Source organism: Lutjanus erythropterus, chromosome 3 (genome assembly GCF_056507025.1).
Source record: "Lutjanus erythropterus isolate fLutEry1 chromosome 3, fLutEry1.hap2, whole genome shotgun sequence".
Classification (NCBI taxonomy): domain Eukaryota; kingdom Metazoa; phylum Chordata; class Actinopteri; order Lutjaniformes; family Lutjanidae; genus Lutjanus; species Lutjanus erythropterus.
This window is the reverse complement of record NC_139319.1, coordinates 37,341,261-37,364,631: the sequence shown is the minus strand read 5'-3', so window position 1 is coordinate 37,364,631 and position 23,371 is coordinate 37,341,261. Positions and strand designations below refer to the sequence as shown.

The following is a 23,371-nucleotide window of genomic DNA, read 5'->3' as shown; positions in this document are numbered from 1 at the left end:
GACCATACTAATATAACTAACTTTGACAACCTCAGAGCAGACAAAACCTCAGAGACCCCCTGGGCCCCTGGCTGGGAACCAATGCAGTGAGCTAACGTGCACAACAGCAGCAATAACAACTATGTTCACCCCACAACATGGCAGCCGTGAAAAAGGTCTTCTGTCGTTAGTTTTAGTCGTGTTAATAATGTTGTAGTGTCCACGCCCTGTATCAGTTCATACAGATCAGTCTCACAGTAGTACAATGCTAAAGGAATTTGAAGCTGACGCCATCTGGTGGTCAAAAATGAAACGCACCACAAAACGATGCCTATAACACGCTTGTTCAGAGAATTAAAAGTATGTGACACGTCTTAATTAATTGACTGCAAACACTGATACAAACTGTTTACAGGTTGTATGCCTCTTTAGCTCTCTACTCGGCTACCCTACCCAACGCTCTTGTCCTGTACGGAAGCCGAACATGATCAAACGGATCACCCGGCTTGATTGCAAGGCATGCAATCTCTGTCACATACCAGCTAGCACAGCAACCACACAGATCCACTGAGATCAGAAGTTTGTGTTTAGCTGCGCACATCGCAGTCATATTTTATTTAATGTTAGTTGTCACCGCGTAGCGGCACTTTTGTCTATAGAAATATAGATCTACCACAGCGGAGTGAGCAGGTAACAACCTTTCGCGGTACTTTCAACATGATGCTAGCTAGCCTTGCTACTGGTACGTTAGCTAGCTGCCGGGGGATGATATTATGCGACTGCTCTGTTATGACTATTAATGCTCCCCGTTTGCGTTGTCTCTGTTGCTTTGATTACAAACTCTACTTGGACAGTTACACGCGATGTCCCGATAGTTACCGTATGACAGCGTTTTGCAACTGTTTTCTGTGTGAATCTTGTAGCTAACTATGTGTTCAGTATCGTAGCGACGCTAAGCTAGCTAACGTTAGCTATCTGAATGAGCCAGACATTTGCGCCTGTGCCGTGTGGGCCCAACGTGGAAAAAGGCTGCTTAGATCGATTCATAGTTGCTGTGGCTACTTGTTAATGTAACTGTAACTTACTAATGCACGGCCACTGAGTTGTACTATTGATTATCATGTAATCAGAGACGGAAAATAAACGTAAACATAAACGCCTTCACGGCAGTGTTTTGCTATATTGTATACAGATATTTACAATAAATTTAGAATCCTGTTAAGGATTCAAGTGGGCAGTTGGGAAGCTAACAGTTAACGCTATTTAAGACGTAGTTGCTAATTGTGGTATTATTTACTGCGTAGCTGATTTCTACGTGATTTGAGTCGTAACGATCACATTGCTGGGGTCCAATGAAACTGAAACAGAAGGAAGGGTCGTTACATCACCAACCAACAGTATATGGTGCCACTTCTATTGAAGCTTATGGGAGATGCAGTGTCATTAATGCCATTTGGGGCAAATAAACGAATGGGCACATTTGCAAAAATCATCCAGTGTACTGTTCTCTGGTGTGTGATGTTATTGCTTTAGAGGTTAATCTTCATCAGGGGTCATACAGCACAGATAATTTATGTTTTAGTCTGCCACTTCATGCATCTCCCATAGGCTTCAATGAACTGGCTCCATTGTCTGACATGACTTCTTTGGTGCATGCTTCATAAACAGGTAATGTGTGTTTGTGTGTCCTGTAGAATGGAGTGGCAGCCAGATGAACAGGGTCTGCAGCAAGTGCTTCAGCTACTCAAGGATTCCCAGTCCCCAGACACAGCGACACAGAGAGCTGTGCAAGAAGTATCCTTATGTCTGTGTGTGTGTGTCTGTGTGTGTGTGTGTGTTTGATAGTGTTAGTTAGGCTACGATTACACTGCAAGCCTTAGTGCTCAGTTCTGATTTACTGTTCAATCAGATTTTTTTGTCTGGCTGTTTACATTATATCACATCACATTTCTAAATGTGGCCAATATCAGATTCCAGTATGAACTGACTCGAATGCTCAAAAGAACAACAATAAAGATGTCACATGCAGCACATTGACATTTGGAAGTAGACATAAAAGCCACTGAGGCCAGCATTCAGTGTTTTATTTATAAGCTGAAGTGCATTGGAAACCTGCAAATTTGTAAGCAGATGATAATGAGGACAGGATGAGATAGGGAGCAAAAAATTAAATTGTGGCCTTGTGTGGAGCATTGGTCAGAGAGAGGAGTGGTGGGACTGTGACATGAAATCAGGGTTCAACATTAACCATGGCCTCATGGCCCGTGGTCACCAAATATGCCATGTAGGTCCAAGCTTTATCCTCATACTGTGAACCTGCACCAACACAACATTACAAGCTGACAGCCTGATTTCTGCTCATCTTTTAGTTCAACGATCTATGAAAACATCCACAAAATGCCAATACAACCCTTAAAGAAGAAGTGACCATGAAAAAAATCAATGGTAAAAAAAATTGTTTTAAATAAGAGCTGGAGTTTGAGTGGGTGGAGACTGACACGTGTAAGGACACCACGTTCTGATCTTTGTGCTGTCAGTTTCCTCAACTAGCTAAAAAGTCTAGCACATTTTTCAGTGAAAAACAATGCTTTCAAGAAACATCACATCACATCTCATTTTCATGAGAAAAGTGGATAATACAGGTGCCACAGTTGAACGCTGTTTTTAGTTGTGTTAAATTTATTTTTCAGTCTTATTTTTACATGTTTACACATTTGGGCCACCAAAAATGTACTTCAGCCACCAAATGTAGGGGCTCGTTGGGCCAGTGCTTTAAGATTAAAGTAAAAAAATATATGTGTGTGTGTATATATTAGTGTCTATCCCTGGAATGTCTTCAGAAAAAAACAAACAAATTCATTCATTCATTCAGGGTGTGGAGGGCTACATGTAACTACATCTGTCTCCACAAGTTGCATGAATTCTGATATGATGATGATGATGTTCATACTGAGGTCACAAAGAATCAGACTTGTCTCTGATTTAGGGCCACATGTGAAAGTGACCAAATCAGAATCAGAAAGACCAAATTCCATGTGATTTGTGCTGCTGACTTTGTCATGATAAAAACAACAAAAAATCTGAGTCATATAAACGAATCTGGCGAGCGCTTTGTCTGTTCCGCCATCTTGCAGCGTCACCATTCCTGCTGTGACATGTCTTGTCTGGCGCTCTTGGCGTCAGCTGGTTGGGTCTAGAAGGGAACCCCAAATTTTGCAAAATTTGCAAGATTTTTCATGTTTTTTGTCGAAGTCTTCATGATGTTCAGATGTTGCAGATCTTGGGTTCTGACTGGTGCTGTCCTACTCGGCTTGCATCGAATGAAGCGGAGTTATTGATTGTGATTGTTTTATTAAGCCACACTGTCCAAATGTCAGATGGGAACACAAGGCATCAGAGGATGTGTGAGCTGTGATTCTGTGTGTGGATGGTTGGACTCCTTAACAGCGCCTGCAGAAACTGGAGCAACTGAACCAGTTTCCAGATTTCAACAATTATCTCATCTTTGTCCTCACAAGCCTCAAATCTGAGGGTATGTATGTGCACATCAAAAACAAGGATACTAGAAAAAAGAAAATCCATACACTGGAGTGTCATAATATTATATTTTGTAATACTGTATCCATTGTCAAAACAGTGGATCATGATACATGCAAAGAGTCATGGCAGTGGCTCATTTTGTGTTGTGTTAAAACCCTGATCACTACAGAGCAATGTTCTTATTTATCTTCACTGTTCTTCAACTCAGATGTTATGCATATGTTGGTGTGTTCTTTATACTGTAACAATTTTCCTGAAATTAGATTCAAAAATAGCAAAATATCACCATGAGTATCGCAATATATTCAGTTGTAACCCCTGTATCGTGATTCGTATTGTATCAGCCCTACTAACAATTGAACGGTCATTTGCTAAATAACCTTCTCAACCTTGCTTTTTCCCCTGCAAATATTTTGGCATTTAACCTCCTCTTTCCATTTTTGAAATGTATTTATACTCTGTTTCTCTGCTGCCTTCCTCCTCAAGACGAGCCCACTCGCTCTCTGAGCGGTCTGATCCTGAAGAACAATGTTAAGGCTCACTACCAGAACTTCCCTCCCAACGTGGCGGACTTCATCAAACGAGAATGCCTCAACAACATCGGAGACCCCTCGCCGCTCATCAGAGCTACGATCGGTGGGTGTTTGAGTGAGAAAGAGAAAGCTAGAGTTGGCTGCATCTCCTTGCCAGTGTGAGTCAGACTGCTATGTAGGTGGTTGAATTTTTTGCAGGTAATGCTGCTGTGTGGGAGCCAGCGCTGTATTTTCAAGATGTTTTATATGTTTGAATGCCACGATGAGTTAAGTTATTTGTTACTCCAGAATCTTTTAAAAGCCTGATTCATGTTTGTGTAACTTTTCCATTATCTGTCATAAAGGTATCCTGATCACGACTATAGCCTCCAAAGGAGAGCTGCAGACCTGGCCAGAACTGCTGCCTCAGCTCTGTAATCTGCTCAACTCGGAGGACTATAACACCTGCGAGGTCAGGCTCATCTACCTGCACAGCTTTGTAATGTTAAAGGGATAATCAGATTTATATCAGTTGCCCGTGTCTTTAATAATCACTCTTTGTACTGCCTTTCAGGGTTCTTTTGGGGCGTTGCAGAAGATCTGTGAGGATTCATCAGAGTTGTTGGACAGTGATGCCCTGAACAGACCTCTCAACATCATGATCCCCAAATTCTTACAGTTTTTCAAGCACTGCAGCCCCAAGATCAGGTGACACGCCAGTCTCATGCTTTCTGATTTTTTCTCTGCTGGCTCTTTGTATCCCGTCCTCAGCTTTTCCATTTTGACTCTACCTGTTAAACTCCTCATTATTAAATACCACTGTCTGTCTGTCTCTCTCTCTCAGGTCCCATGCTATTGCGTGTGTGAACCAGTTCATCATTGGTCGAGCTCAAGCTCTAATGGACAACATTGATACCTTCATTGAGGTGAGTGCTACAGGATTTTTGTTTTCACTTCAGTTTTTTTCAAACCTACTTTCCTCACATGTACCTCCATGCTTTTTAACTCCTAATACTCACCTTTAGCTTCTTTCAGAAGTGTAAAATTTAACTACCAGCATTGAGAGTAACAAGTTCATTTGTAACTGGATTGTAATTCCACTACTTTTGACGGTTACTAGACATGTAACAAATTAACTACTTTTTCAAATCAGTTACAATGACTGAAATTTTAATGGGCTTTTTACATTTGTCTTGACTGAAAACAGTTGGACAGCTGCAGAGAATAGCAGACGCAGCAGACAAACGCAGCCTTTTCCCTAATCTGTGATGTAACATCACCCAACCAGTTGAGGGGATATGATCTTGCTTATATTTATTAACTGCTGTAGAAATTAATGGTTAGCATGTATATCTAATACTACTGAACCCTACTGTTTAAACAAGCTCTCAGTGATGAAGATGATAGGTACAAATTCCCTCAAATATGTTGTATTGCTGTGCATTAATATCTTTTTTAAAATCACTTCTTAAAACCCCTTTTTATAGACTTGCTTTTATGTGATGTCGTCTTTTTAATATATTTTAGCCTCATTGTTTGTATGAATTTATCATTACATGATGTCTTATTTCATTCTTTTATTTAAAATAGACTAGACAGTTCTCCTCCCTCTATTTTCATTTATTCTTATTGTCATGTTTTTCTTGTTTCCCTGTTCTTATGTCTTGTACTGTTTTGTCTTATTTTGACTATGTTTTAGTGTCTTTTGCTTGTGTCATAGTTTTACGTAAAGCTTAAATTTTTCTTGCTCCAGTTTGCCCTTATTGTGATGCCCTTCTGTTATTATTTAGCCTTTGGGATATCCTGCTCTTCTGCTTTGTCTCTCAAAGCACTTTGCAGAGCACTTTGTTTTTAAAGTTGGCTCATAAATAAAGTTATAATTATTATCATCATTAAGAGAATTAAAGCAGATATTTAAAAGTAATTCAAAAGTTACTTTCCCCAGTAACTAGTATTTTATGCTAAGTTGTACCTTAAAAATAAAAATCAGTGTGTGAAAGTTGACTAAGAAAAGTCAACCTGTTTAATTGGTATTCCTCAAGGTTCAATCCTTGGCCCACTGCCTTTTCAGTTTGTTTACAAATGACCTGCCTACAAGTTGCCCAGAGGCAGATTGCTTTATGTAGATGATGTGGTCACGTATATCACCAGCCAAGTCACCTAGTAGGGCTGCAGAGATCCTAAATGCAAACTTGAGTGATGTACATCAGTGGCTGCAACAGAATCATCTTATATTGAATTTGAAAAAAATGGCGCACACTTGAAAGATTTAAAAACAAGATAGGGAATGTTTTTCCTCATTTTACGTATTGTATGCATAACCTAACATAAACAATAAGGTACTAAAATAATGGACAGAAAGCCTGTCCAGTGGCATCACTCTCACATACTAAGAAGATACGATCTAGTTACCCTTGAGAGCTTCATTCATTTTTATGCCTTTGACAGCCATAGCAGGAAGCATTGAGTTTTCAGGTTGTCTGTCCATCCCAGTCTTGTGGATGCAATATCTGAAGACAACATTTCTCAAACGTTGCACAAGTGACCGCCTGGACTCCAAGGTGAACTCCAGTGGTCAAAGTTGAAGGTCACTGTGACCTCATGTCCGTTCCATTCTTGTGAATGTGTTATCTCAAGAAAACCTTGAAGGAATTGCTTCAAATCTGGCACAAGCATCCACTTGGACTCAAGGATGGATTTGAAGGTGAAAGGTCAAGGTCATTGTGACCTCACAAAACACTTTCACTAAAATCATGCAGATCAATGTAGTGAGAACTTCTTTTTTGCTAAAAGAAAATGCAATTTGACTTGTTGACGGAGGCATACAACCACAAGGTGTAAATTCTAGTTATTTTCTGATATTAGTGTTCAGATGTAGCAGCAGTCTATCACCAGAGCTTCTTTTCAGATGTATTCAAAGGCATGACAGCATCAGAGTAACTAGAAGCAAAATACCACATCGTAAATCTAAATTTGGAAAATCAGCACATTAACAACTGAAATCAAATGAATTCCACATATAAAATCATTTACAACAAAGGCGAAGTGCTGGCTAAAAGCAAACCAGAGCTGTACTCATTTTAGCTAATTGTGCTTGGAATTACCAAGGAGTATTTGTGTTTGGTGTATTATTGTATATGTATTTTACTTTATTTTTCATATCTGTAGTCTATTGTGGTTTGAAGCTGGATATATTAATTACGCTGTAGGCCTACATGTAAAAGCCAAACTAGGCATTAGGGAGTTGAAAATTTGCTATAACTATAATCTCTCTGTGTAACACATCAGTGTCATGCTCTGCATTTGATCTAATTACATCGTGCCAATCAAATTAAATAGATAATCGATAAACTAATTCAATTACTTTTGAGAGAAGTAACTAACTAGTTACTACATTTTATTAACTTGTAGTAGTAACACTAAAAGTTGTGTGTTTTTACTTTCAGACGTGGGTGTTGGTTATGGTTAACTTCCACATTTCCAGTGAACTTTTTCCTGCTTTCTTTGTGCGATGTTTGGCATCTGCTGCTTGAGACGAGCCAATACAGGAAGTTGTCATAATGTAGGAAAAAAAGAGCAGAGATTGTTTACTGAACCTTGAAACCCTGCTCAGGTCCATGTCAAGATATAAGTCTGGCTTAACAGATTGAAGTGCATGTTGCATGGAGGTGCCCTCTGTTAAGTCTCTGTCAACCTTTTCTCGCCCCGTCCCTCCCTTCTTTCCTCGTCTCTTTCGTATCCAGAGCCTTTTTGCGCTGGCCGGTGACGAGGACAGCGAGGTGCGGAAGAACGTGTGCAGGGCTCTGGTCATGCTGCTGGAAGTCCGTATTGACCGCCTCATCCCGCACATGCACAGCATCATCCAGGTGAGGGTGGGACGTGATCTCACACGCCACTTTAAAATCCAATCCAGCCCTCACACACTCCCACTCCCAGATTGAGTGTAGCTCTGTGTGGCTGTGGAGGGGGGGTCTCTCAAGTAAGGGAGGGTATGAATACAACTGCAAACTTTGGGATGCCCTCGCTTTTCTCTGACAGAACCAGGAACATTTGTCATGAAGGATATTGTACTTAAGTAAATATTTAATCTATAATCTTACAGCATTGACAAAAGTCTAGGTATTATGGGCAATGATGGGCACACTCATTACATTCATGACATACCAAGCTTGTGAAAGGAAAAATTATTCATTAAATAAATAAGAAGTCACTCCACGATTCTTTGGCCAAATTTCTTTTCGACAGTACTTTAAGTTGTACAACATCAAGTCAAATCAAATCCATTCCTCCTCTTCTCTTTCTTCAGAAAAATAAATAAAAACCACACGTTTATAATGATATAAATATAGTTCATCAAATGTCTGTTTGAGGTAAGGCAACTTATTACTTTGGAAACAACTGTACAGAACTAACTTTTTTAGTAATGTTGTGCTTCTTCCATCCCGAGCCAGTGTTTCACGATGTACCAAAATTTAGCTACTTTTGCGATGCTTTATTTTATTTAAAATGATTCTGTATAAGAATTTCTCAATGTTTACTTGTTGTGGGTCAATATTGGTGTGTTAGCACAGAGAAAGAGGCGAATTTTGGCCTCTCACAACACCAAGGGTGTGTGTTTGTGTTCAGGTCAGCCTCTGACTGAGCTGTGCGCTCACACACTGCTTCTTTCTGTTGTTTCCCTCTAGTCTCTTTTCTCCCCTCTCCTCTCTGTATGTTCATGAAGTAAAGTAAAGGATCAGAGCAGAAGCCAGCGTGACTTGTGGTGTTTATTCCTCGAGAAGCTCCGCCTCTACCCCCCTCCCCCCCTCTCCTCCAGAGCTCCCTGGGGCTCAGAAGCTGTGCTCCAATGCTGTATTAAGCGCAAATTATTTGGGGATCTCATTTTGGTGCTTTTTAAAATTCCTCCTCCTTGCGCCTCATCCTCACCTCCTCTTCTTGTCTTGTCACCAGTACATGCTGCAGCGGACCCAGGACCCAGATGAGAACGTGGCTCTCGAGGCCTGTGAGTTCTGGCTGACTCTGGCTGAACAGCCCATCTGTAAAGAGGCGCTGTCTGGCCACTTGGTCCAGTAAGTAACCTTCAGTAACCGTCTCGTTCTTCAACAGCCATACAGCGGTACAGTGCCACCTGTGGTAATAACTCTAGTCTCAGCCGGCTCTGTGGTTTCTGAGGCCCACCACAAGAAGGTCACCCATCATGGACTTTGGGTTACTATTCTGCACTGTAAACATGTGGACACTAGGGCTGAACAATTACTCCAAATTTTATTAATATCAAAATATGGCCTGCTGTAATTTTCACATCACAAGAGCAATATTTTTAAATGTATGTGAAAATACCATCGTAAATTAAACTTGTTGTGGTGCAGAGATGTCCTGGCCTACACATCATAGTCTACAGATTTAAAGGGACAGTTCACCCAAAAAGCAAAAAATACATGTTTCCCCCCCCTGGCCTGTATTGTTATTTATCCATCCAAATTTTTTGCTGTTGCGAAGTTTTTGAGATATCAGCCATAGAGATTTCTGCCTTCTCTCGATTAAAATGGGACAGTTTCCAGAGCTACTTATAACTTAAATGGCTCATAATAAAGTGTGTGGATCATCTTGCTCTATTGATGCATGTTATTTATAGCACTGCTTTACACCTTTTTACCTTTTACACATTTTATACTTTATTGTATGTGTTGATGTATTCTGTTCTCACATCAGTATTGTTAGTATCCTTATTCTTCTTTTATTGTATTGCTTAATTTTCCCCACAGGGATAAAAAAGAGGTTAATACCTGATTAATACCACATGCCAAGAGGTCACTGGACAGCTTGATGACAAGAAGTGAAAATCAAGTGTTTCATCATCTGAGTATTAATGTGGTTGTCTGTCTTTTTTCAGACTGATTCCTATCCTGGTGAATGGGATGAAATACTCTGAAATTGACATTATTCTTCTAAAGGTGAGCCGCTGCACCCCCGGATGAATCGGATATTCCTCACACAGACACCCTTCCTGCCCCTTCTGTCTCTTTTTACTAGTGACAGTTCTTCGTTAACCTTTCTCTCTTGTCCTGTCCTCCAGGGCGACGTTGAAGAGGATGAAGCAATTCCAGACAGCGAGCAGGACATCAAGCCTCGCTTCCACAAGTCCCGCACCGTCACTCTGCAGCACGAAGGAGGGGAGGGTGAGGAGGGGGAGGACATCGATGAAGACGAGGACGATGATGATGACACACTGTCTGACTGGAACCTACGTAAGTTACACGCAGACAGGCGGTTCTTTTTCCTAGACTTTCAACAAGTTTGAGAAAAGGCTTAACGTTTGAAGACCATCTAAACGTAGTGTAATTACACTTTTAAAGTTATCGATTGCTGATGGTTGTTTTCTCCCTCCAGGGAAGTGTTCAGCTGCGGCGTTGGACGTTCTTGCCAATGTGTTTCGTGAAGAGTTGCTTCCTCATCTCCTGCCTTTGCTCAAAGGCCTGCTTTTCCACCCTGACTGGGTCATCAAGGAGTCTGGCATCCTAGTGCTGGGGGCTATCGCTGAGGGTGAGACAGACTTGCTGAAATAAACATATTTAAGTCACATAGGTGTACTTTTGTACTGTTTGGATCAAGTTTGGATCTTTCACTGACTGTAACTATGGGGATACATCTAAACAGTGGCAAAGGAATTATTTCTTGGATAATAAGGTGATCAATAATTCTTGATATTTTCACTGCCTGAGATAAAGAATAGCAGCCAGTGGCACAAAACACTTTGAAATCTGTGTAAATCTGTGTAAAGTTAATGTAGACATTTTCTTCTGTGTTAGAAAATAATTGCCAAAAACGTGAAAATGCTGAGAACCCGCTCCACCTGTGCCACAAATCCACTCACCAACACGACCTCAGTGTTTCAGAGAAAACTGCTGATTTTTTCATGATTTGGAAACCTAATTTTCATATATATTCTTTTATTTTTTTTTTTATCATTTTTTTAATGATTCAAATTTGGCTGAGTGGTTTAAAACACATTTTTGTGGTGAGACAAACTCGGAATAATTATTCTTGTTTTACACTGACTCTTCCTTAAGTATGACACTTGTGGCTTAATTTCTCCTTAGCTGAGGGATTTGCCTAGGTGTGTTGCATAGAATTCCTTAAAAGGTTTCCTTAGTTAAAGATGAACCTGAAGGTCTTTACTGCATTGAAAGAGATTTTACTGTGGTAAAATAATTGTTTCCATGGAGACTGTTGTAGACATATGAAACCGCTCTGTCCTTTCAGGCTGCATGCAAGGCATGGTACCTTACCTGCCTGAGCTTATCCCCCACCTCATCCAGTGTTTGTGCGACAAGAAGGCCTTGGTCCGCTCCATTGCCTGCTGGACCCTCAGTCGCTACGCCCACTGGGTGGTGAGCCAGCCCCCTGACGCACACCTCAAACCCCTCATGACCGAGCTGCTCAAACGCATCCTGGATGGCAATAAGAGGGTACAGGAAGCAGCCTGCAGGTACAGCTATTACTATTATTATTTTTGCATACATTTGTGTCATGTGATTTTTCATTTTCCACTTTGGGGGGTTTAAGGGACAAATGGAAACTTTTTGTGAAAATATAGTGTAGGCTTATATCTCAGCATTTTATTCATTCCTGCAAAGAAAACTAAGTTTTACAGAGAATTGTATAAAATGGTTATTTATGCCGGTTTCAACAAGTTAAATTCAAAGACCATTATAAATTAAATATAAGACCAATGTCACATTCAAAACGTGCAAAGGATAAGCTCTTAAATGACTGATTTTTACTTCTGTAGTTGTTACAGATTTGCTCCAAAATCACATTGAAAAGCATGACTGAAAAATGTATCTTTATAAAAATAAACTCCATTAATACAATCAATTTATTTCTTAGACCTATCAAAATCTTATTTAAGAATTTTAAAGACATTTTAAGGCCTAAAATTTAGATTTTTTTAAGACCAAGCAGACACCCTTGAAAGGTTCCTCAAAGTATCTGGAAAACTCATCTCTGATGCATTATTGACAGTAAAGACTCAAAATTCAATCAAATCGCTCTTTTGACACAAACTTCCTGCAGTTACTGCGTTTACCATTTGTGTTTGTGCAGTTTATTAGTTGTTTTGTACTGTTATTTATTATGCATAGAATATAACATGAAATATGTCCATAAAATATGTAACTTGGTCAGGGGTCGTCAGTATCGTCAATGATAGAAAAGAGTTTCCTAAAGGAAAGAAGTTGGGAACCACTGCTCTGACCCATCTTGTCTTTCCTGCAGTGCGTTTGCCACCCTGGAGGAGGAGGCGTGTACGGAGCTGGTGCCTTACCTGAGCTTCATCCTGGACACCCTGGTTTTTGCGTTTGGGAAGTATCAGCACAAGAACCTGCTTATCCTCTACGACGCAATAGGAACACTGGCAGACTCTGTGGGACACCATCTCAACCAGCCCGTGAGCACAAAATACACACCTTCAGACAGCCTTGTTTGGTGTTTAATGTATTAAAATGTTCTGTTGTTGTAAAAGAACAAATGAATCACAGGCCAACAAACACGTTTTTTTAGGAGTACATACAGAAGCTGATGCCTCCGCTGATTGCCAAGTGGAACGAGCTGAAGGATGAAGACAAAGACCTCTTCCCTCTACTCGAGTGTCTGTCCTCTGTTGCCACGGCGCTGCAGAGCGGCTTCCTCCCGTACTGTGAGCCTGTTTACCAGCGGTGTGTCACCCTGGTCCAGAAGACGCTTGCTCAAGCCATGGTGAGCCACACACCCACAAGGACTTTTTCAGAGGCAATTTATGTTTTTGCAGCTTGATGTAAATGCTTTATGCCATCTTTATTGTTATTTTTTTCTCTTCTCTTTTCTGTGTGTTTATCTCAGATGTACAGTCAGCAGCCAGACCAGTATGAAGCCCCTGACAAAGACTTCATGATCGTGGCTCTGGATCTTCTAAGTGGCTTAGCTGAGGGACTTGGGGGTCATGTGGACACACTCGTCGCCCGCAGTAACATCATGACTCTGCTTTTCCAGTGCATGCAGGTAAGGGGAGCCTGTGTGTGTCGCTGTATTTACATTCTGTTATACCTCTGCTATATAGAAGTATCCTTAGTGGTGGTGTCTGCCATTCTGTGCTGGAAATGTGAACAATAGGTAATGTCACCCATTGTTTCATTGACAATGAGAGAAAAAACACAAATGACAATTTGTGTTTTTCTGCTTTGAGTTAAAATTTTTCACTTTGAGGCTTTCAGAGCACCTCTTCAAAAAGCGAGGTGCTCCAATCATCTGAAATGCAAGAAGCATGGGCCCACTCGAAGGGTCAAACACTTCCTGCCTGTAGAAACAACTGTGAAGAGATGCCTCTCACTGCCAACACTGTGCTCTGTGTGACTGGGGGCCTTAAGCAGCAAAAGTACAAACTGTTGCGTACCTAAACTTGACAGGGCAGAGTAAACTGTCTTAAAAAAACTAAATTAAATAATCAAAGAAGTTGTGTTGTGTTGTGTTGTGTTGTGTTGTGTTGTGTTGTGTTGTGTTGTGTTGTGCGTAAATGCACACACAGTGTCTCTCTCATCACGGAGACATACCCTGTGTCTCACCTGCAACCCATTAACTATTAATCAGTGTTCATTTTTATGACCTGCCCTATCCATGGATTAACCGCAGTGATTAGTGTGTTTACGTGTCTCTTTGTCTCTCTGTCTCTTTTGTCCCAGGATACAATGCCTGAAGTAAGACAGAGTTCATTTGCTCTTCTGGGTGACTTGACCAAGGCCTGCTTCCCTCATGTCAAACCGTGTATTGGTAATTACCTAATTGTCTCTTTCATGTTTACACACATACAGGACACACAATGTTCCCATCATCCTCTTTTTTTGCGTCTGTTTTGATTTTGCCATTTTTTCTTGTCTGTGTCTTACAGCTGAATTCATGCCAATCCTCGGGACAAATCTGAACCCAGAGTTCATCTCTGTCTGCAACAATGCTACCTGGGCCATAGGAGAGATCTGTATGCAGATGGGTGAGCTGCAGCAAATCTATGTCCTATCAAAGAAAGAATATTAACACAGATACTCAAATTACATTTTTTGGGTGAAAAGTTATTCTTTACGGATTTATATATGTGAAATATAAATAATTTATGAAATGTTTTCGTCTGCTTTAATTTTTTTTAATTTCTAAATTTGCCCCATGCTAGAAAACACACTTGTCCCAGAGAAAGTAAACAATACCTACTGATAACTATTATGATCATCTTTGTTTCAAAATGATTTTTAATGAAAATGTTGGTCCTTTAAAGTTGTGTCCCAGATTTCCATCAGCTCCATCAGATTTTTACAAAAACATGATTTAATCAGGCATAAAAAGGGTTGCATGTACCCTAAGGACCCCTGTCTCGCATCCCTGCTTAAAAAAGTTAGGACTACTGCTCAAGCACTGGTAAACTTTCTGTTTTTTGATAAATTCATTAAATTTATGTGGACACTGTTGCTCCTCTAAATCAAAACTAATAATAAGAAGAAGAATTACGGTTTAAAAATGTGCATTTTGATGAGCATTAAGATAACTCAAAGTAACTTTTCAAAATAAAATATCTACTCCCTATAAACCATGCTGTGAAATGAAAAAAGGTTACATTTTGTGAACTCTGTGAAATGTCCACATTTAATAAAAAAAAGGCCTGTTGCAAGGTTTAAATAGCCAAAAGGCTTCATCTTTTAATATATATATATTGTCCCGCATAATTAAAGAGTAAAACTCAGAAACTCCCTTAAAATATGGTTTTGTCCCAGTTCCCAAGAATGAGTGTTATGTGTGATTCTGTTAAGTTCTTGTGTGCTTGAATATGAGTTTGTGTGTGTGTCTCACCACCATCCTTAATGTTTCCTTCTCTGTCAGGAGTGGAGATGCAGCCGTACATCGCTATGGTTCTGAACCAGCTGGTTGAGATTATTAACCGACCCAACACGCCCAAGACCCTGCTGGAGAACACCGGTATAATGAATACACAGATCGTTTCTTATGCTTGTTTTTAGACGGATAATTCTGTGTCAGGACTAACAGTTGAAATACAGTCAAAAAGGCATTTACTGGTTTACATCAGAGAAGTTGAACCAGTGCAGTTAGTGTTGTGATACTGCACACACACGCACTATTCTAACAGCAGCCCTGACTCCATCCTTCTACAGCGATCACCATCGGCCGACTGGGCTATGTGTGTCCTCAGGAGGTCGCCGCCATGCTGCCGCAGTTTATCCGACCTTGGTGAGCGACTGTTTAATCTCTCTTTCCGTGCCTTTCATTCTCCTGCGCCGCGGCATCTTTTTGGTGTAATTTAATTAACAACATCTGCGCACACGCACGTACACACACAGTCAGCGCTGTCAGTTTTCATATATCACACACTCGGCAGACACATGGTTTCCATTCTCTTTTTCTCCTTCTCTCTCTTTACATTCTTCACATAATTATGTTGGCTTATCCAGACTTGCAAGACACATTTGTGGCATTTCTCAGGCAGTAAGCATCCATTTCCTTTCCTCGTTGCGTTTTTGTGTGATCACACTGCTGCAGAGCACAATCACTTCATTTCGAGGGCTGCAGTATTGACATTCTTCAAATAATTTCTTGAAATGTTTAAAATGAGCAAGCAGTAAGAATGAAGCATTGAAGTCTGATTTTTCTCGAGTGAAGAAGAGAAGACAGACGTCCTCCCACACAGTATGATGATGACAGTTTGGCTGTTAGCATTTATTTGACTGTTTTTGATTGGTTTAAGCTCCCTTGTTTTCATTTTGTAGATGTAAAATATTTTCTTTTGTACTGCAGGTGTACGTCTCTGCGGAACATCAGAGACAACGAGGAGAAAGACTCGGCGTTCCGCGGGATTTGCATGATGATTGGTGTGAACCCAGGAGGTGTTGTGCAGGTGAGACGCTGTACGCTGCAGGCATTAAAGAGAAAGTTCACCACTGTTTATATGGCTGTCAAATCAGTGTTGGTGGTAGATGTAAATGTCAGTTACAACAATAAATTCCTCAGTACATGCTGTATTGACAGAGAAAGCTGAGTTCTCCTGCCGTTTTTCCTACATCCAGTGACATCACAGTGATGTCACATTGATGTTGCTGGTTGTTGCATGGTATAGTTACTGACTTTTGCCCATGGAGTTCAACTGGTTTGGTGAGAGTGCTATTCGGCTTGTATAACTGCAGTTTCCTGCCAGAAAATGCTGTCTGACAGAAAAGTAAAGTGGTTAAAATAAAAATAGTACACACTTAAACTGACACTTTTTTTTTGACATTTATTTATTTACCTACATGGACTGTCTTAAGATTCCTTGTGTTGCTGACCCTGTCCGCAGTTGTTCATTGCTTAGCTCCCATGCTGTTGTCCCACTACTGATAAGTCTTCATACAACCTCACATAAAATAATAAAATAATAATAAAATATTGCTTCTGTTGGCTCCATTCACTGTCAACACTGACTGGATATCCGCGTGGAAAAACTGTGAATTTGCCCTTTATGTTTTTGCTTTGACAGTCCCTGTATTTGGCTGTAAACCCAGATTTTTTAGGATTTAGTGCACTTTTCATGTTTTTTTTCACCTCTTCCTCTGTGTTTGCTCAGGACTTCATCTTCTTCTGTGATGCAGTGGCCTCCTGGGTGAATCCTAAAGACGATTTGAGAGACATGTTCTACAAGGTGAGCGGCTCGCTCAGCGACAGTAGTGTCCCGATGAGGGGTAGAAACAAAGTCTGTATCACGCTGAGGAGCAAGCTCTTGTGTTTACACCAACAGTCCAATCCAAAAAGACTGACTTTAATTCATCAAGAAATCACTACACTCTTCATTCTCCTCTCCCTCTGCTTTGTGAGTCACTGTGAGGTTTAAAGACCTTGGCTGAAGCAGTGTGCTCATCTCAGTTTACTGCTATGAAGCTCAGCAGCACAGACACTGCTGCTGTTCTGCAGAGACGTTACGTGAACACACTCCCCATCAGGAGTTTATCGCAGGAAGGCCAAAACACTCTGCATGAAAATTCATTGTCAAAATTCACCAATGCATCTGTCTACATTAATGGAGAATTTCTTTAATACTTCTATAATATTCCTGTTGAGACTTTTAACCGGTTGGCTGACAGCAGAGTGAATCTATTATAGCTCAAATTAACCTGGCGATTCTATTTCTGTTAGTGTTGATAAGGACTTTCACGTAGTTTACAGCACCTTATTCTCCTAAAGTAAGGAAAATGTTCACTTAATCTTCTCTTCCTGTTCTGTGACGAGGCCTGCTCTGGTTTGGATGGAGCAGCTCGTTCTGTTTGGCTGCTTCTTGACACCATCATTATTTTTAAACAACACATTTTCTGGCCACAAATTGTGTGTGGCAGTTAAACAGTGGGCACATTTGGAAAATAATTATCATACAAATCAAATTTACTTTGTTTCAGGCAAAACAGACTTGTAGTCCATGGCTGGTGGCCCAGGGCAAAAATTTGCAGTTGGGGCCCCGAATGGCCCCGATCTCTGTGTGCATCATGTATGTACCTTGCTCCTATCAAGTGAGGTGAAGATAGAAGTTCTGTCACCCAGAAAACTAACCAGGACTTTATGCTGGAATAGCACTACTTGGCCACAGCTCTTCATGTCATGTAGTACATAAAGCCTTTGCTTATACAAAACAATACCAAATGTGTTTCCCCCCTCAATCAAAGCTTTATCTCCACATATTCTCTGACAGCATTACATAACGAGACTCTTGCGAGATTTTTCATGGTTTCAGTCAAAATGTTCTCTCTCGTGAGATCCTGTGGGTCTGTGGCTGTGTGTCTGCTTTGCCTGCTGACAGTGACAGCATGAATAACTGGATTGACGATGTTAAACAGCAGCCCGCAGTAACTAATGAAGGTACCCTTTAGGATGTTAGACGCTGGTTGTGACAACAGCCAGAAATGGATAATGGAGAAGAGAAAAAATGGACTATCTCTACCACATATGAATGATGGAGTACTGTGTAACATACATATTTAAAAATATATATGAATTCACATTTTTCATCAGGTATTCAAGATTTTCAGGAATGAAGTCCCTTTCTGTTAATATTTTTGACCCAGTATGACACATTGTGGTCCTCTGTGGAGTCTGGTCTCAGACAGCAGCTCTTTTCATGAAGTAAAGGTTTATGTTTTGCCATTGTGTTTTTTTCCAAAGTTGACATTTGCCTAAACTGTTGGAGCAGCCGAACTGCACAGGTTCTTCCCGACTTCTTAGACATTGTTGTCATAAGTAACGTTACATAAAAAGTGAGTGTCAAAGTAGAAAACATATAAGGGCAGGGTGATGGAGGAGTCCCCCGCTTCGTGTCCCCCACATCTTTCCGTGACAGACTCAGAACAACATATTTGTTATTGTACACAGACTTTAAGATGACTTGAGGTTGTGTCTTCTGTCCCTTCCTGCAGATCCTGCATGGTTTTAAGGAGCAGGTCGGGGAGGAGAACTGGCAGCAGTTCTCAGAGCAGTTCCCCCCACTGCTGAAGGAGAGACTGGCAGCCTGCTACGGTGTTTAGATTCTCTACACCCACCCAAGAGGTAAAATCCCACATGCATCATTACCTAAACTCACACCAGAGGGATGTGAATGTCCACACTGACGTTAACGTCTCTGTCCGTTTTCTGTCTGTCCGTCCTCCCAGGTGAGCCAGCAGGAGGAGGGTGAATGGGAAATCATCCATCTGTGTATTGCACTGCCCAGATCTGGGGGGAGGGAGAGGGACGCTATTGGCCGCTCCCCCTGACGGACGGCCCCCACGCCCTATGTGTTTGTCCATAGAGGGAGGGTGGGCGGGTGGGAGGGAGGGACAGAGGGACACCTCTAGATTAACTAGGCAGGGACCCGACACAGAAAAACTAACTGGTAGGGACAGATAAGAGAGGGACAGAGAGATGGACATGGAGGAGAGACGGAGGGATAGACGAGTTGGGGGGAAGAAAGAGGGATGCAGGGAAAGAGACCAGCACAGAGAAAGTTCAAAGAGGGAAATCAGTAACAAAGCAGGGAGGAACAGAAAGGTCTGTTGCTTGGCTGGGAGGACAGGGACAGTTGAGATTTTAATGGGATTCTTAAACTTAAGAGTAACCAATAGCTTGACCGACAAAGACAGACCAACGTACACAGACTCTCACAACACACACTTGCACATGCTGTACATGCAGTACATGAAACTGACTCTGGGTGGCACTATTATTTAGACTTTTCGAAACCTACTTCATGTAGTTAGGGACAGACAGGCAGGTGTCTATACTCTGTTCATTTTTTCTGGGTGATAATATTTCTTTTTTTCCGGGGAATAGGATTCAATATGAATTACTTCATCTGTAGTCACTGAATTCTACTTAACTGTAAGATAAGTCTCCGCTATCCGCATCTATGTTTCCTACCTTCATTTTTGACCAGAGTGCTGCTTCACAGAGCTATCCATCTATCAGACATATTCCTGTCACGTTTTCTACCTGATCAAAAGAGAGACGGATGAAAAAAAAGAAGAAAAACAAAAGAAATAAACATGAGCAAGTGTCTTTCCTCGTGGCTTCACAGAAACCATTCCTGTAGGAAGGGAGGATTAGGGCTAACACATTTGTATTCTCACCAGAGGGGGAGGAAATCGTAGAACGAAATCACATCCTTAGTTGTCTCTTGGAGATTTGTGCGTTCGTATCTGTGTGTGTATGTGTGTGGGAGCGCGTGTGCATGTGCAGTTTGTAAATCCTTACTTCGGCATTCTGTGTTAACAGTGTGTGAAATATGTATTGTTTTTGATATGGTACCGAGCTAAAAACTTGACTCCCACCGCAATGTCCTTGGCACCTGTTAACTGTGACCAAGTGTTTGTGTGCGTTTGTGTGCGTGTGTGTGTGTGTGTATGTATGCAAGAGTGAGTGTGTATGTGTTTCTGTCTACATTCGTACTGATATCCATTTGATGCCATATTGATATCTTAAGTAAAAACAGTGATTGGCAATGTCATTGTGATCTTTATAATGTTTTAAAAATGGTCCATATTCTTTTTTTTTGTTTTTTGTTTTTTTTTTTTTTGCTGCTACTGATAATTTTTGTTTATATAGTGGACTTAAATTCGCACAATTAACGCAAAAAATATTTGAATTAATGCTATTTTCAGTGACTGTTAAGTTGTTTTTGCACTTTTTATTTTATTTTACCTTTTTTTTTGTATGGACTTTTTTTTTTTAACCTCACCCATATGATATGTCTTGACCCTAATGTCAGTGTTTGTCATACTGTGTTGCACTGTGAAATTAAGTGTCTTTGACTGGCAAAAATATCCCAATACTAAATGGCAAATAAAAACAACTTTGTGAAACTGGGACTAATCCGCACTTTTACAATGACTAACTTTGCCATATTGCTGAGGTGTGTGTGTACATGTGTGAGATCCCGCATGTGTGTGAGATCCTGCATGAATAGGCGCGCATGAGTTCCGTACCCTTTCTGCCTCTGAGCATGATTCGGATAGTTAGATGGCGTTCATATGACGTGTGCACAGTACGGGTGCAAATTAATAATGTTTTTTTTGGAAGGGTTCGTAGTCTGCCCCAGCCTACTTTGTGTGCATGCTCTGTGTCTGTGTTTTCACACTCTGTGTGTGTGTGCGCGTGTGTGCGCGAATGTGTGTGTTTGTGCAGTGCTGTATGTTTGACGTATATTTTAGAGCAGAGGTCTTCAAAGTGAGAAGTGGGTCTCTCCAGGGGGGGGGGCTCCAAACAGGTTCGGGGTAAATGATGTGACAGAATTTACATTAGTTATCAAAAGATCTCATAGAATAGACCAAATATGTGCGATTTGGTTAAAGCTACTACAAGGAGTTTTTAACTAATTATAAAACAGTCTCAGTTTAATACTGATGCTTCTATCAGACCTACATAATCAAACGAGACCATCAGCAAGAAGATCAGCTGTTTCTATATAGTTATTCTTCATGTCTGCCACCGGGTCGAATCCTCCTGGATATCAGATGAAACGAGCCCGTTTACATTTTCCCACGTAAAGTTACATTGAGTACTATGTTGTCCAGTTAAAAAAGGAGTAGATTTTTATTTAGATAAAAAGCCAAAAACTCTTCAGTTTTGGTCATAAATGACAAAGAGGAGCAGCAAATCCTCTTATTTGAAAAGCTGGAAGCAGCAAATGTATTTTTGCTTGAAAAATTACTATCAAAATAAATTGCAACTAATTTAACACTTTGGCAATATTGGTTACAAAACATTCATGCCAATGAAATATATTGCGTTAATTTAATTTTTGATATATTGGCTATTACAATGGAAACACTACTGCTTTTGTCCACAGGGACCTCCAAAATCAGCACAATATGAAAGTTCCTTGTAGTAGCTTTAAAGAGAGAATATTTACATACAGTTGTTGGGGGAATTTTACTGCTTTTGCTCTTTCCCATAGTCAGAAACTCATAAATGTCAGAACTTTTTATTTATTTGGTGTGCTCTTAAGTCAGGCTGCAACTAATGAGTATATTAATTATCAATTAATCTGCAGGTTATTTTCACAACTATTTGTTTAGTCTATAAAATGTCCAAAAAAATTGTGAAAAATGCTTGTCACATTTGTCAGAGCTCAAACCGACATCCTCAAATTGCTTCTTTTGTTCAAGCAGCAGTTCAAAAGACTGTTGATTTACTGTCATAAATAACAAAGAAAAGCAGGAATTTAATATGCTGGAAGCAGGGGGGGAAAATGACTGAAATGATTATCAAAATAGGTGACAACAAACGAATAAGCCATCGGTTCTTAAACTGGGGGCAAAAACCAGGGATTTGTCTGCCCTGAGGTCAAAATCAGATTTGCACATGTTAACAAAAAATACTTAAGTATGCCACACCTCTGTGACCTCAATGAATCATTGTTACTCTTATGGTGAGGATGTGTGTGAAAAGATGTTAGGCTTATACTAGAAAAGAGGTAAAAGTTCCTGCAGGTAGGGGGGCTCCAAGGAAGAAAAGGTTGGGATTAATCAACTAATGGTTGCAGCTCTAGTCTGAAGTTATTTCAAACAGCAATATTAGGTTGTCTTAGCTCAATTGTTTATTGTCTATAGGATCAAATAACATAATAATGATTTCACATCCAGGAACTGACTAAAACTAAGCAAGTAAAGTAGGGGGGGCACCTATTTCCAAGCTTTCTCTGAGAGGAGGCCCACGTTCTCAGCCTTTGAAAACCCCTGTTTCAGAGTAATATGATTACCCTTTACATACCAACACACCACCTCAATTCACAATGAGAGCACAGTATGCTTCAAAAAGACGACAGCTAGGACACTGCCAAAGAGCCACTGAAATTTAACAACAATAAGTAGACACAAGCTGCTATTTCAACATTCAATATGTGCATCATGACGATGTTAAACTACAGGCACCAAAGGGCTTTTTAAGATTAATCCTCGAATAAGATTTTGCCAGCAAAACTGAAAACAGGGATCTATATTTTTGTCATTGATATTCTGCCAGTGATTTCCAGCTCGTAGACATTTGGAATCAAACAAGTTGGCACTTGATTTGACCTGGACTGTGACAATCACTGAGATAATCAAACCAATCAGTCGCTTCAAATACAAGACAATCTGATCCCCAGTCTAGTTCCTTTTTCCACAGTCTCTTAGTTCAGAGCTTGCACGAGAAAATGTTTTTGGTTGCTTGTTAATTTTAGTGTTTGTTTTTTCAAATTTGTGTAACTGATGTTTTTTTTAGTTTTTTTGTATCTGAAGGATCAGTGTACATTTTCTTTGTGATATTGTAGTACTGAGTTTGACAGAAAGGAAGGTTGGGACAGCTTTTTGACCGGGTGCAAAGAAGATGGAAACAAAGGAGGGATGGAATAAGATGAAGAAGGATTGATTTTTCTTTCTAAATTCTGTTTATATAATAAAGAGCATGATATGGTTGCAAATTTGGCAGACAGACGTGGTACCTTTTTGTTTTCCTGTGGATTACTTTTGGCAGTCGTGTTCCCTTTTTTCGAAGGTGGGAATGGAAATAAAATGCTTTGAGTCTATTATATGATTTATAGTTTATGTGTGTAAAATCTCTGGATTCTTGAAAATAAATCATGTCATGCATGCTGAAGGCTGGATGTTAGAGTTGCCAGTCTGGTGTCTTTTGTGAAAAAAAATAAGGGTTGTGTTGTAACATGCCTGTGTTAAAAACAAACAAACAAACAAACAAACAAAAAATATCCTTTCAGGTTCAGTCACTGGAAATCAGCTCAGCGTTCAAGAATACTGTCGTCTGTAGATTTGACAGCC

At 40.3% G+C, this 23,371-nt stretch overlaps 1 protein-coding gene across 1 annotated transcript; it reads left to right on the top strand.

The window, feature by feature from the left end:
- The first annotated feature begins 374 nt into the window (after positions 1 to 374).
- Positions 375 to 18,867, top strand: tnpo2b (transportin 2b). The gene is made up of 24 exons (XM_084716045.1): positions 375 to 669; positions 1,674 to 1,773; positions 3,436 to 3,511; positions 4,006 to 4,155; positions 4,397 to 4,503; positions 4,606 to 4,739; positions 4,876 to 4,957; positions 7,775 to 7,897; positions 8,982 to 9,100; positions 9,925 to 9,985; positions 10,108 to 10,279; positions 10,422 to 10,574; positions 11,295 to 11,520; positions 12,309 to 12,480; positions 12,594 to 12,788; positions 12,912 to 13,070; positions 13,748 to 13,835; positions 13,954 to 14,052; positions 14,931 to 15,026; positions 15,221 to 15,296; positions 15,861 to 15,960; positions 16,663 to 16,737; positions 18,497 to 18,626; positions 18,731 to 18,867. The coding sequence occupies exons 2-23, from the start codon at positions 1,675 to 1,677 to the stop codon at positions 18,602 to 18,604; spliced, it is 2,670 nt and encodes an 889-aa protein (XP_084572171.1). The 5' UTR covers positions 375 to 669; position 1,674; the 3' UTR covers positions 18,605 to 18,626; positions 18,731 to 18,867.
- Positions 18,868 to 23,371: the final 4,504 nt, after the last annotated feature.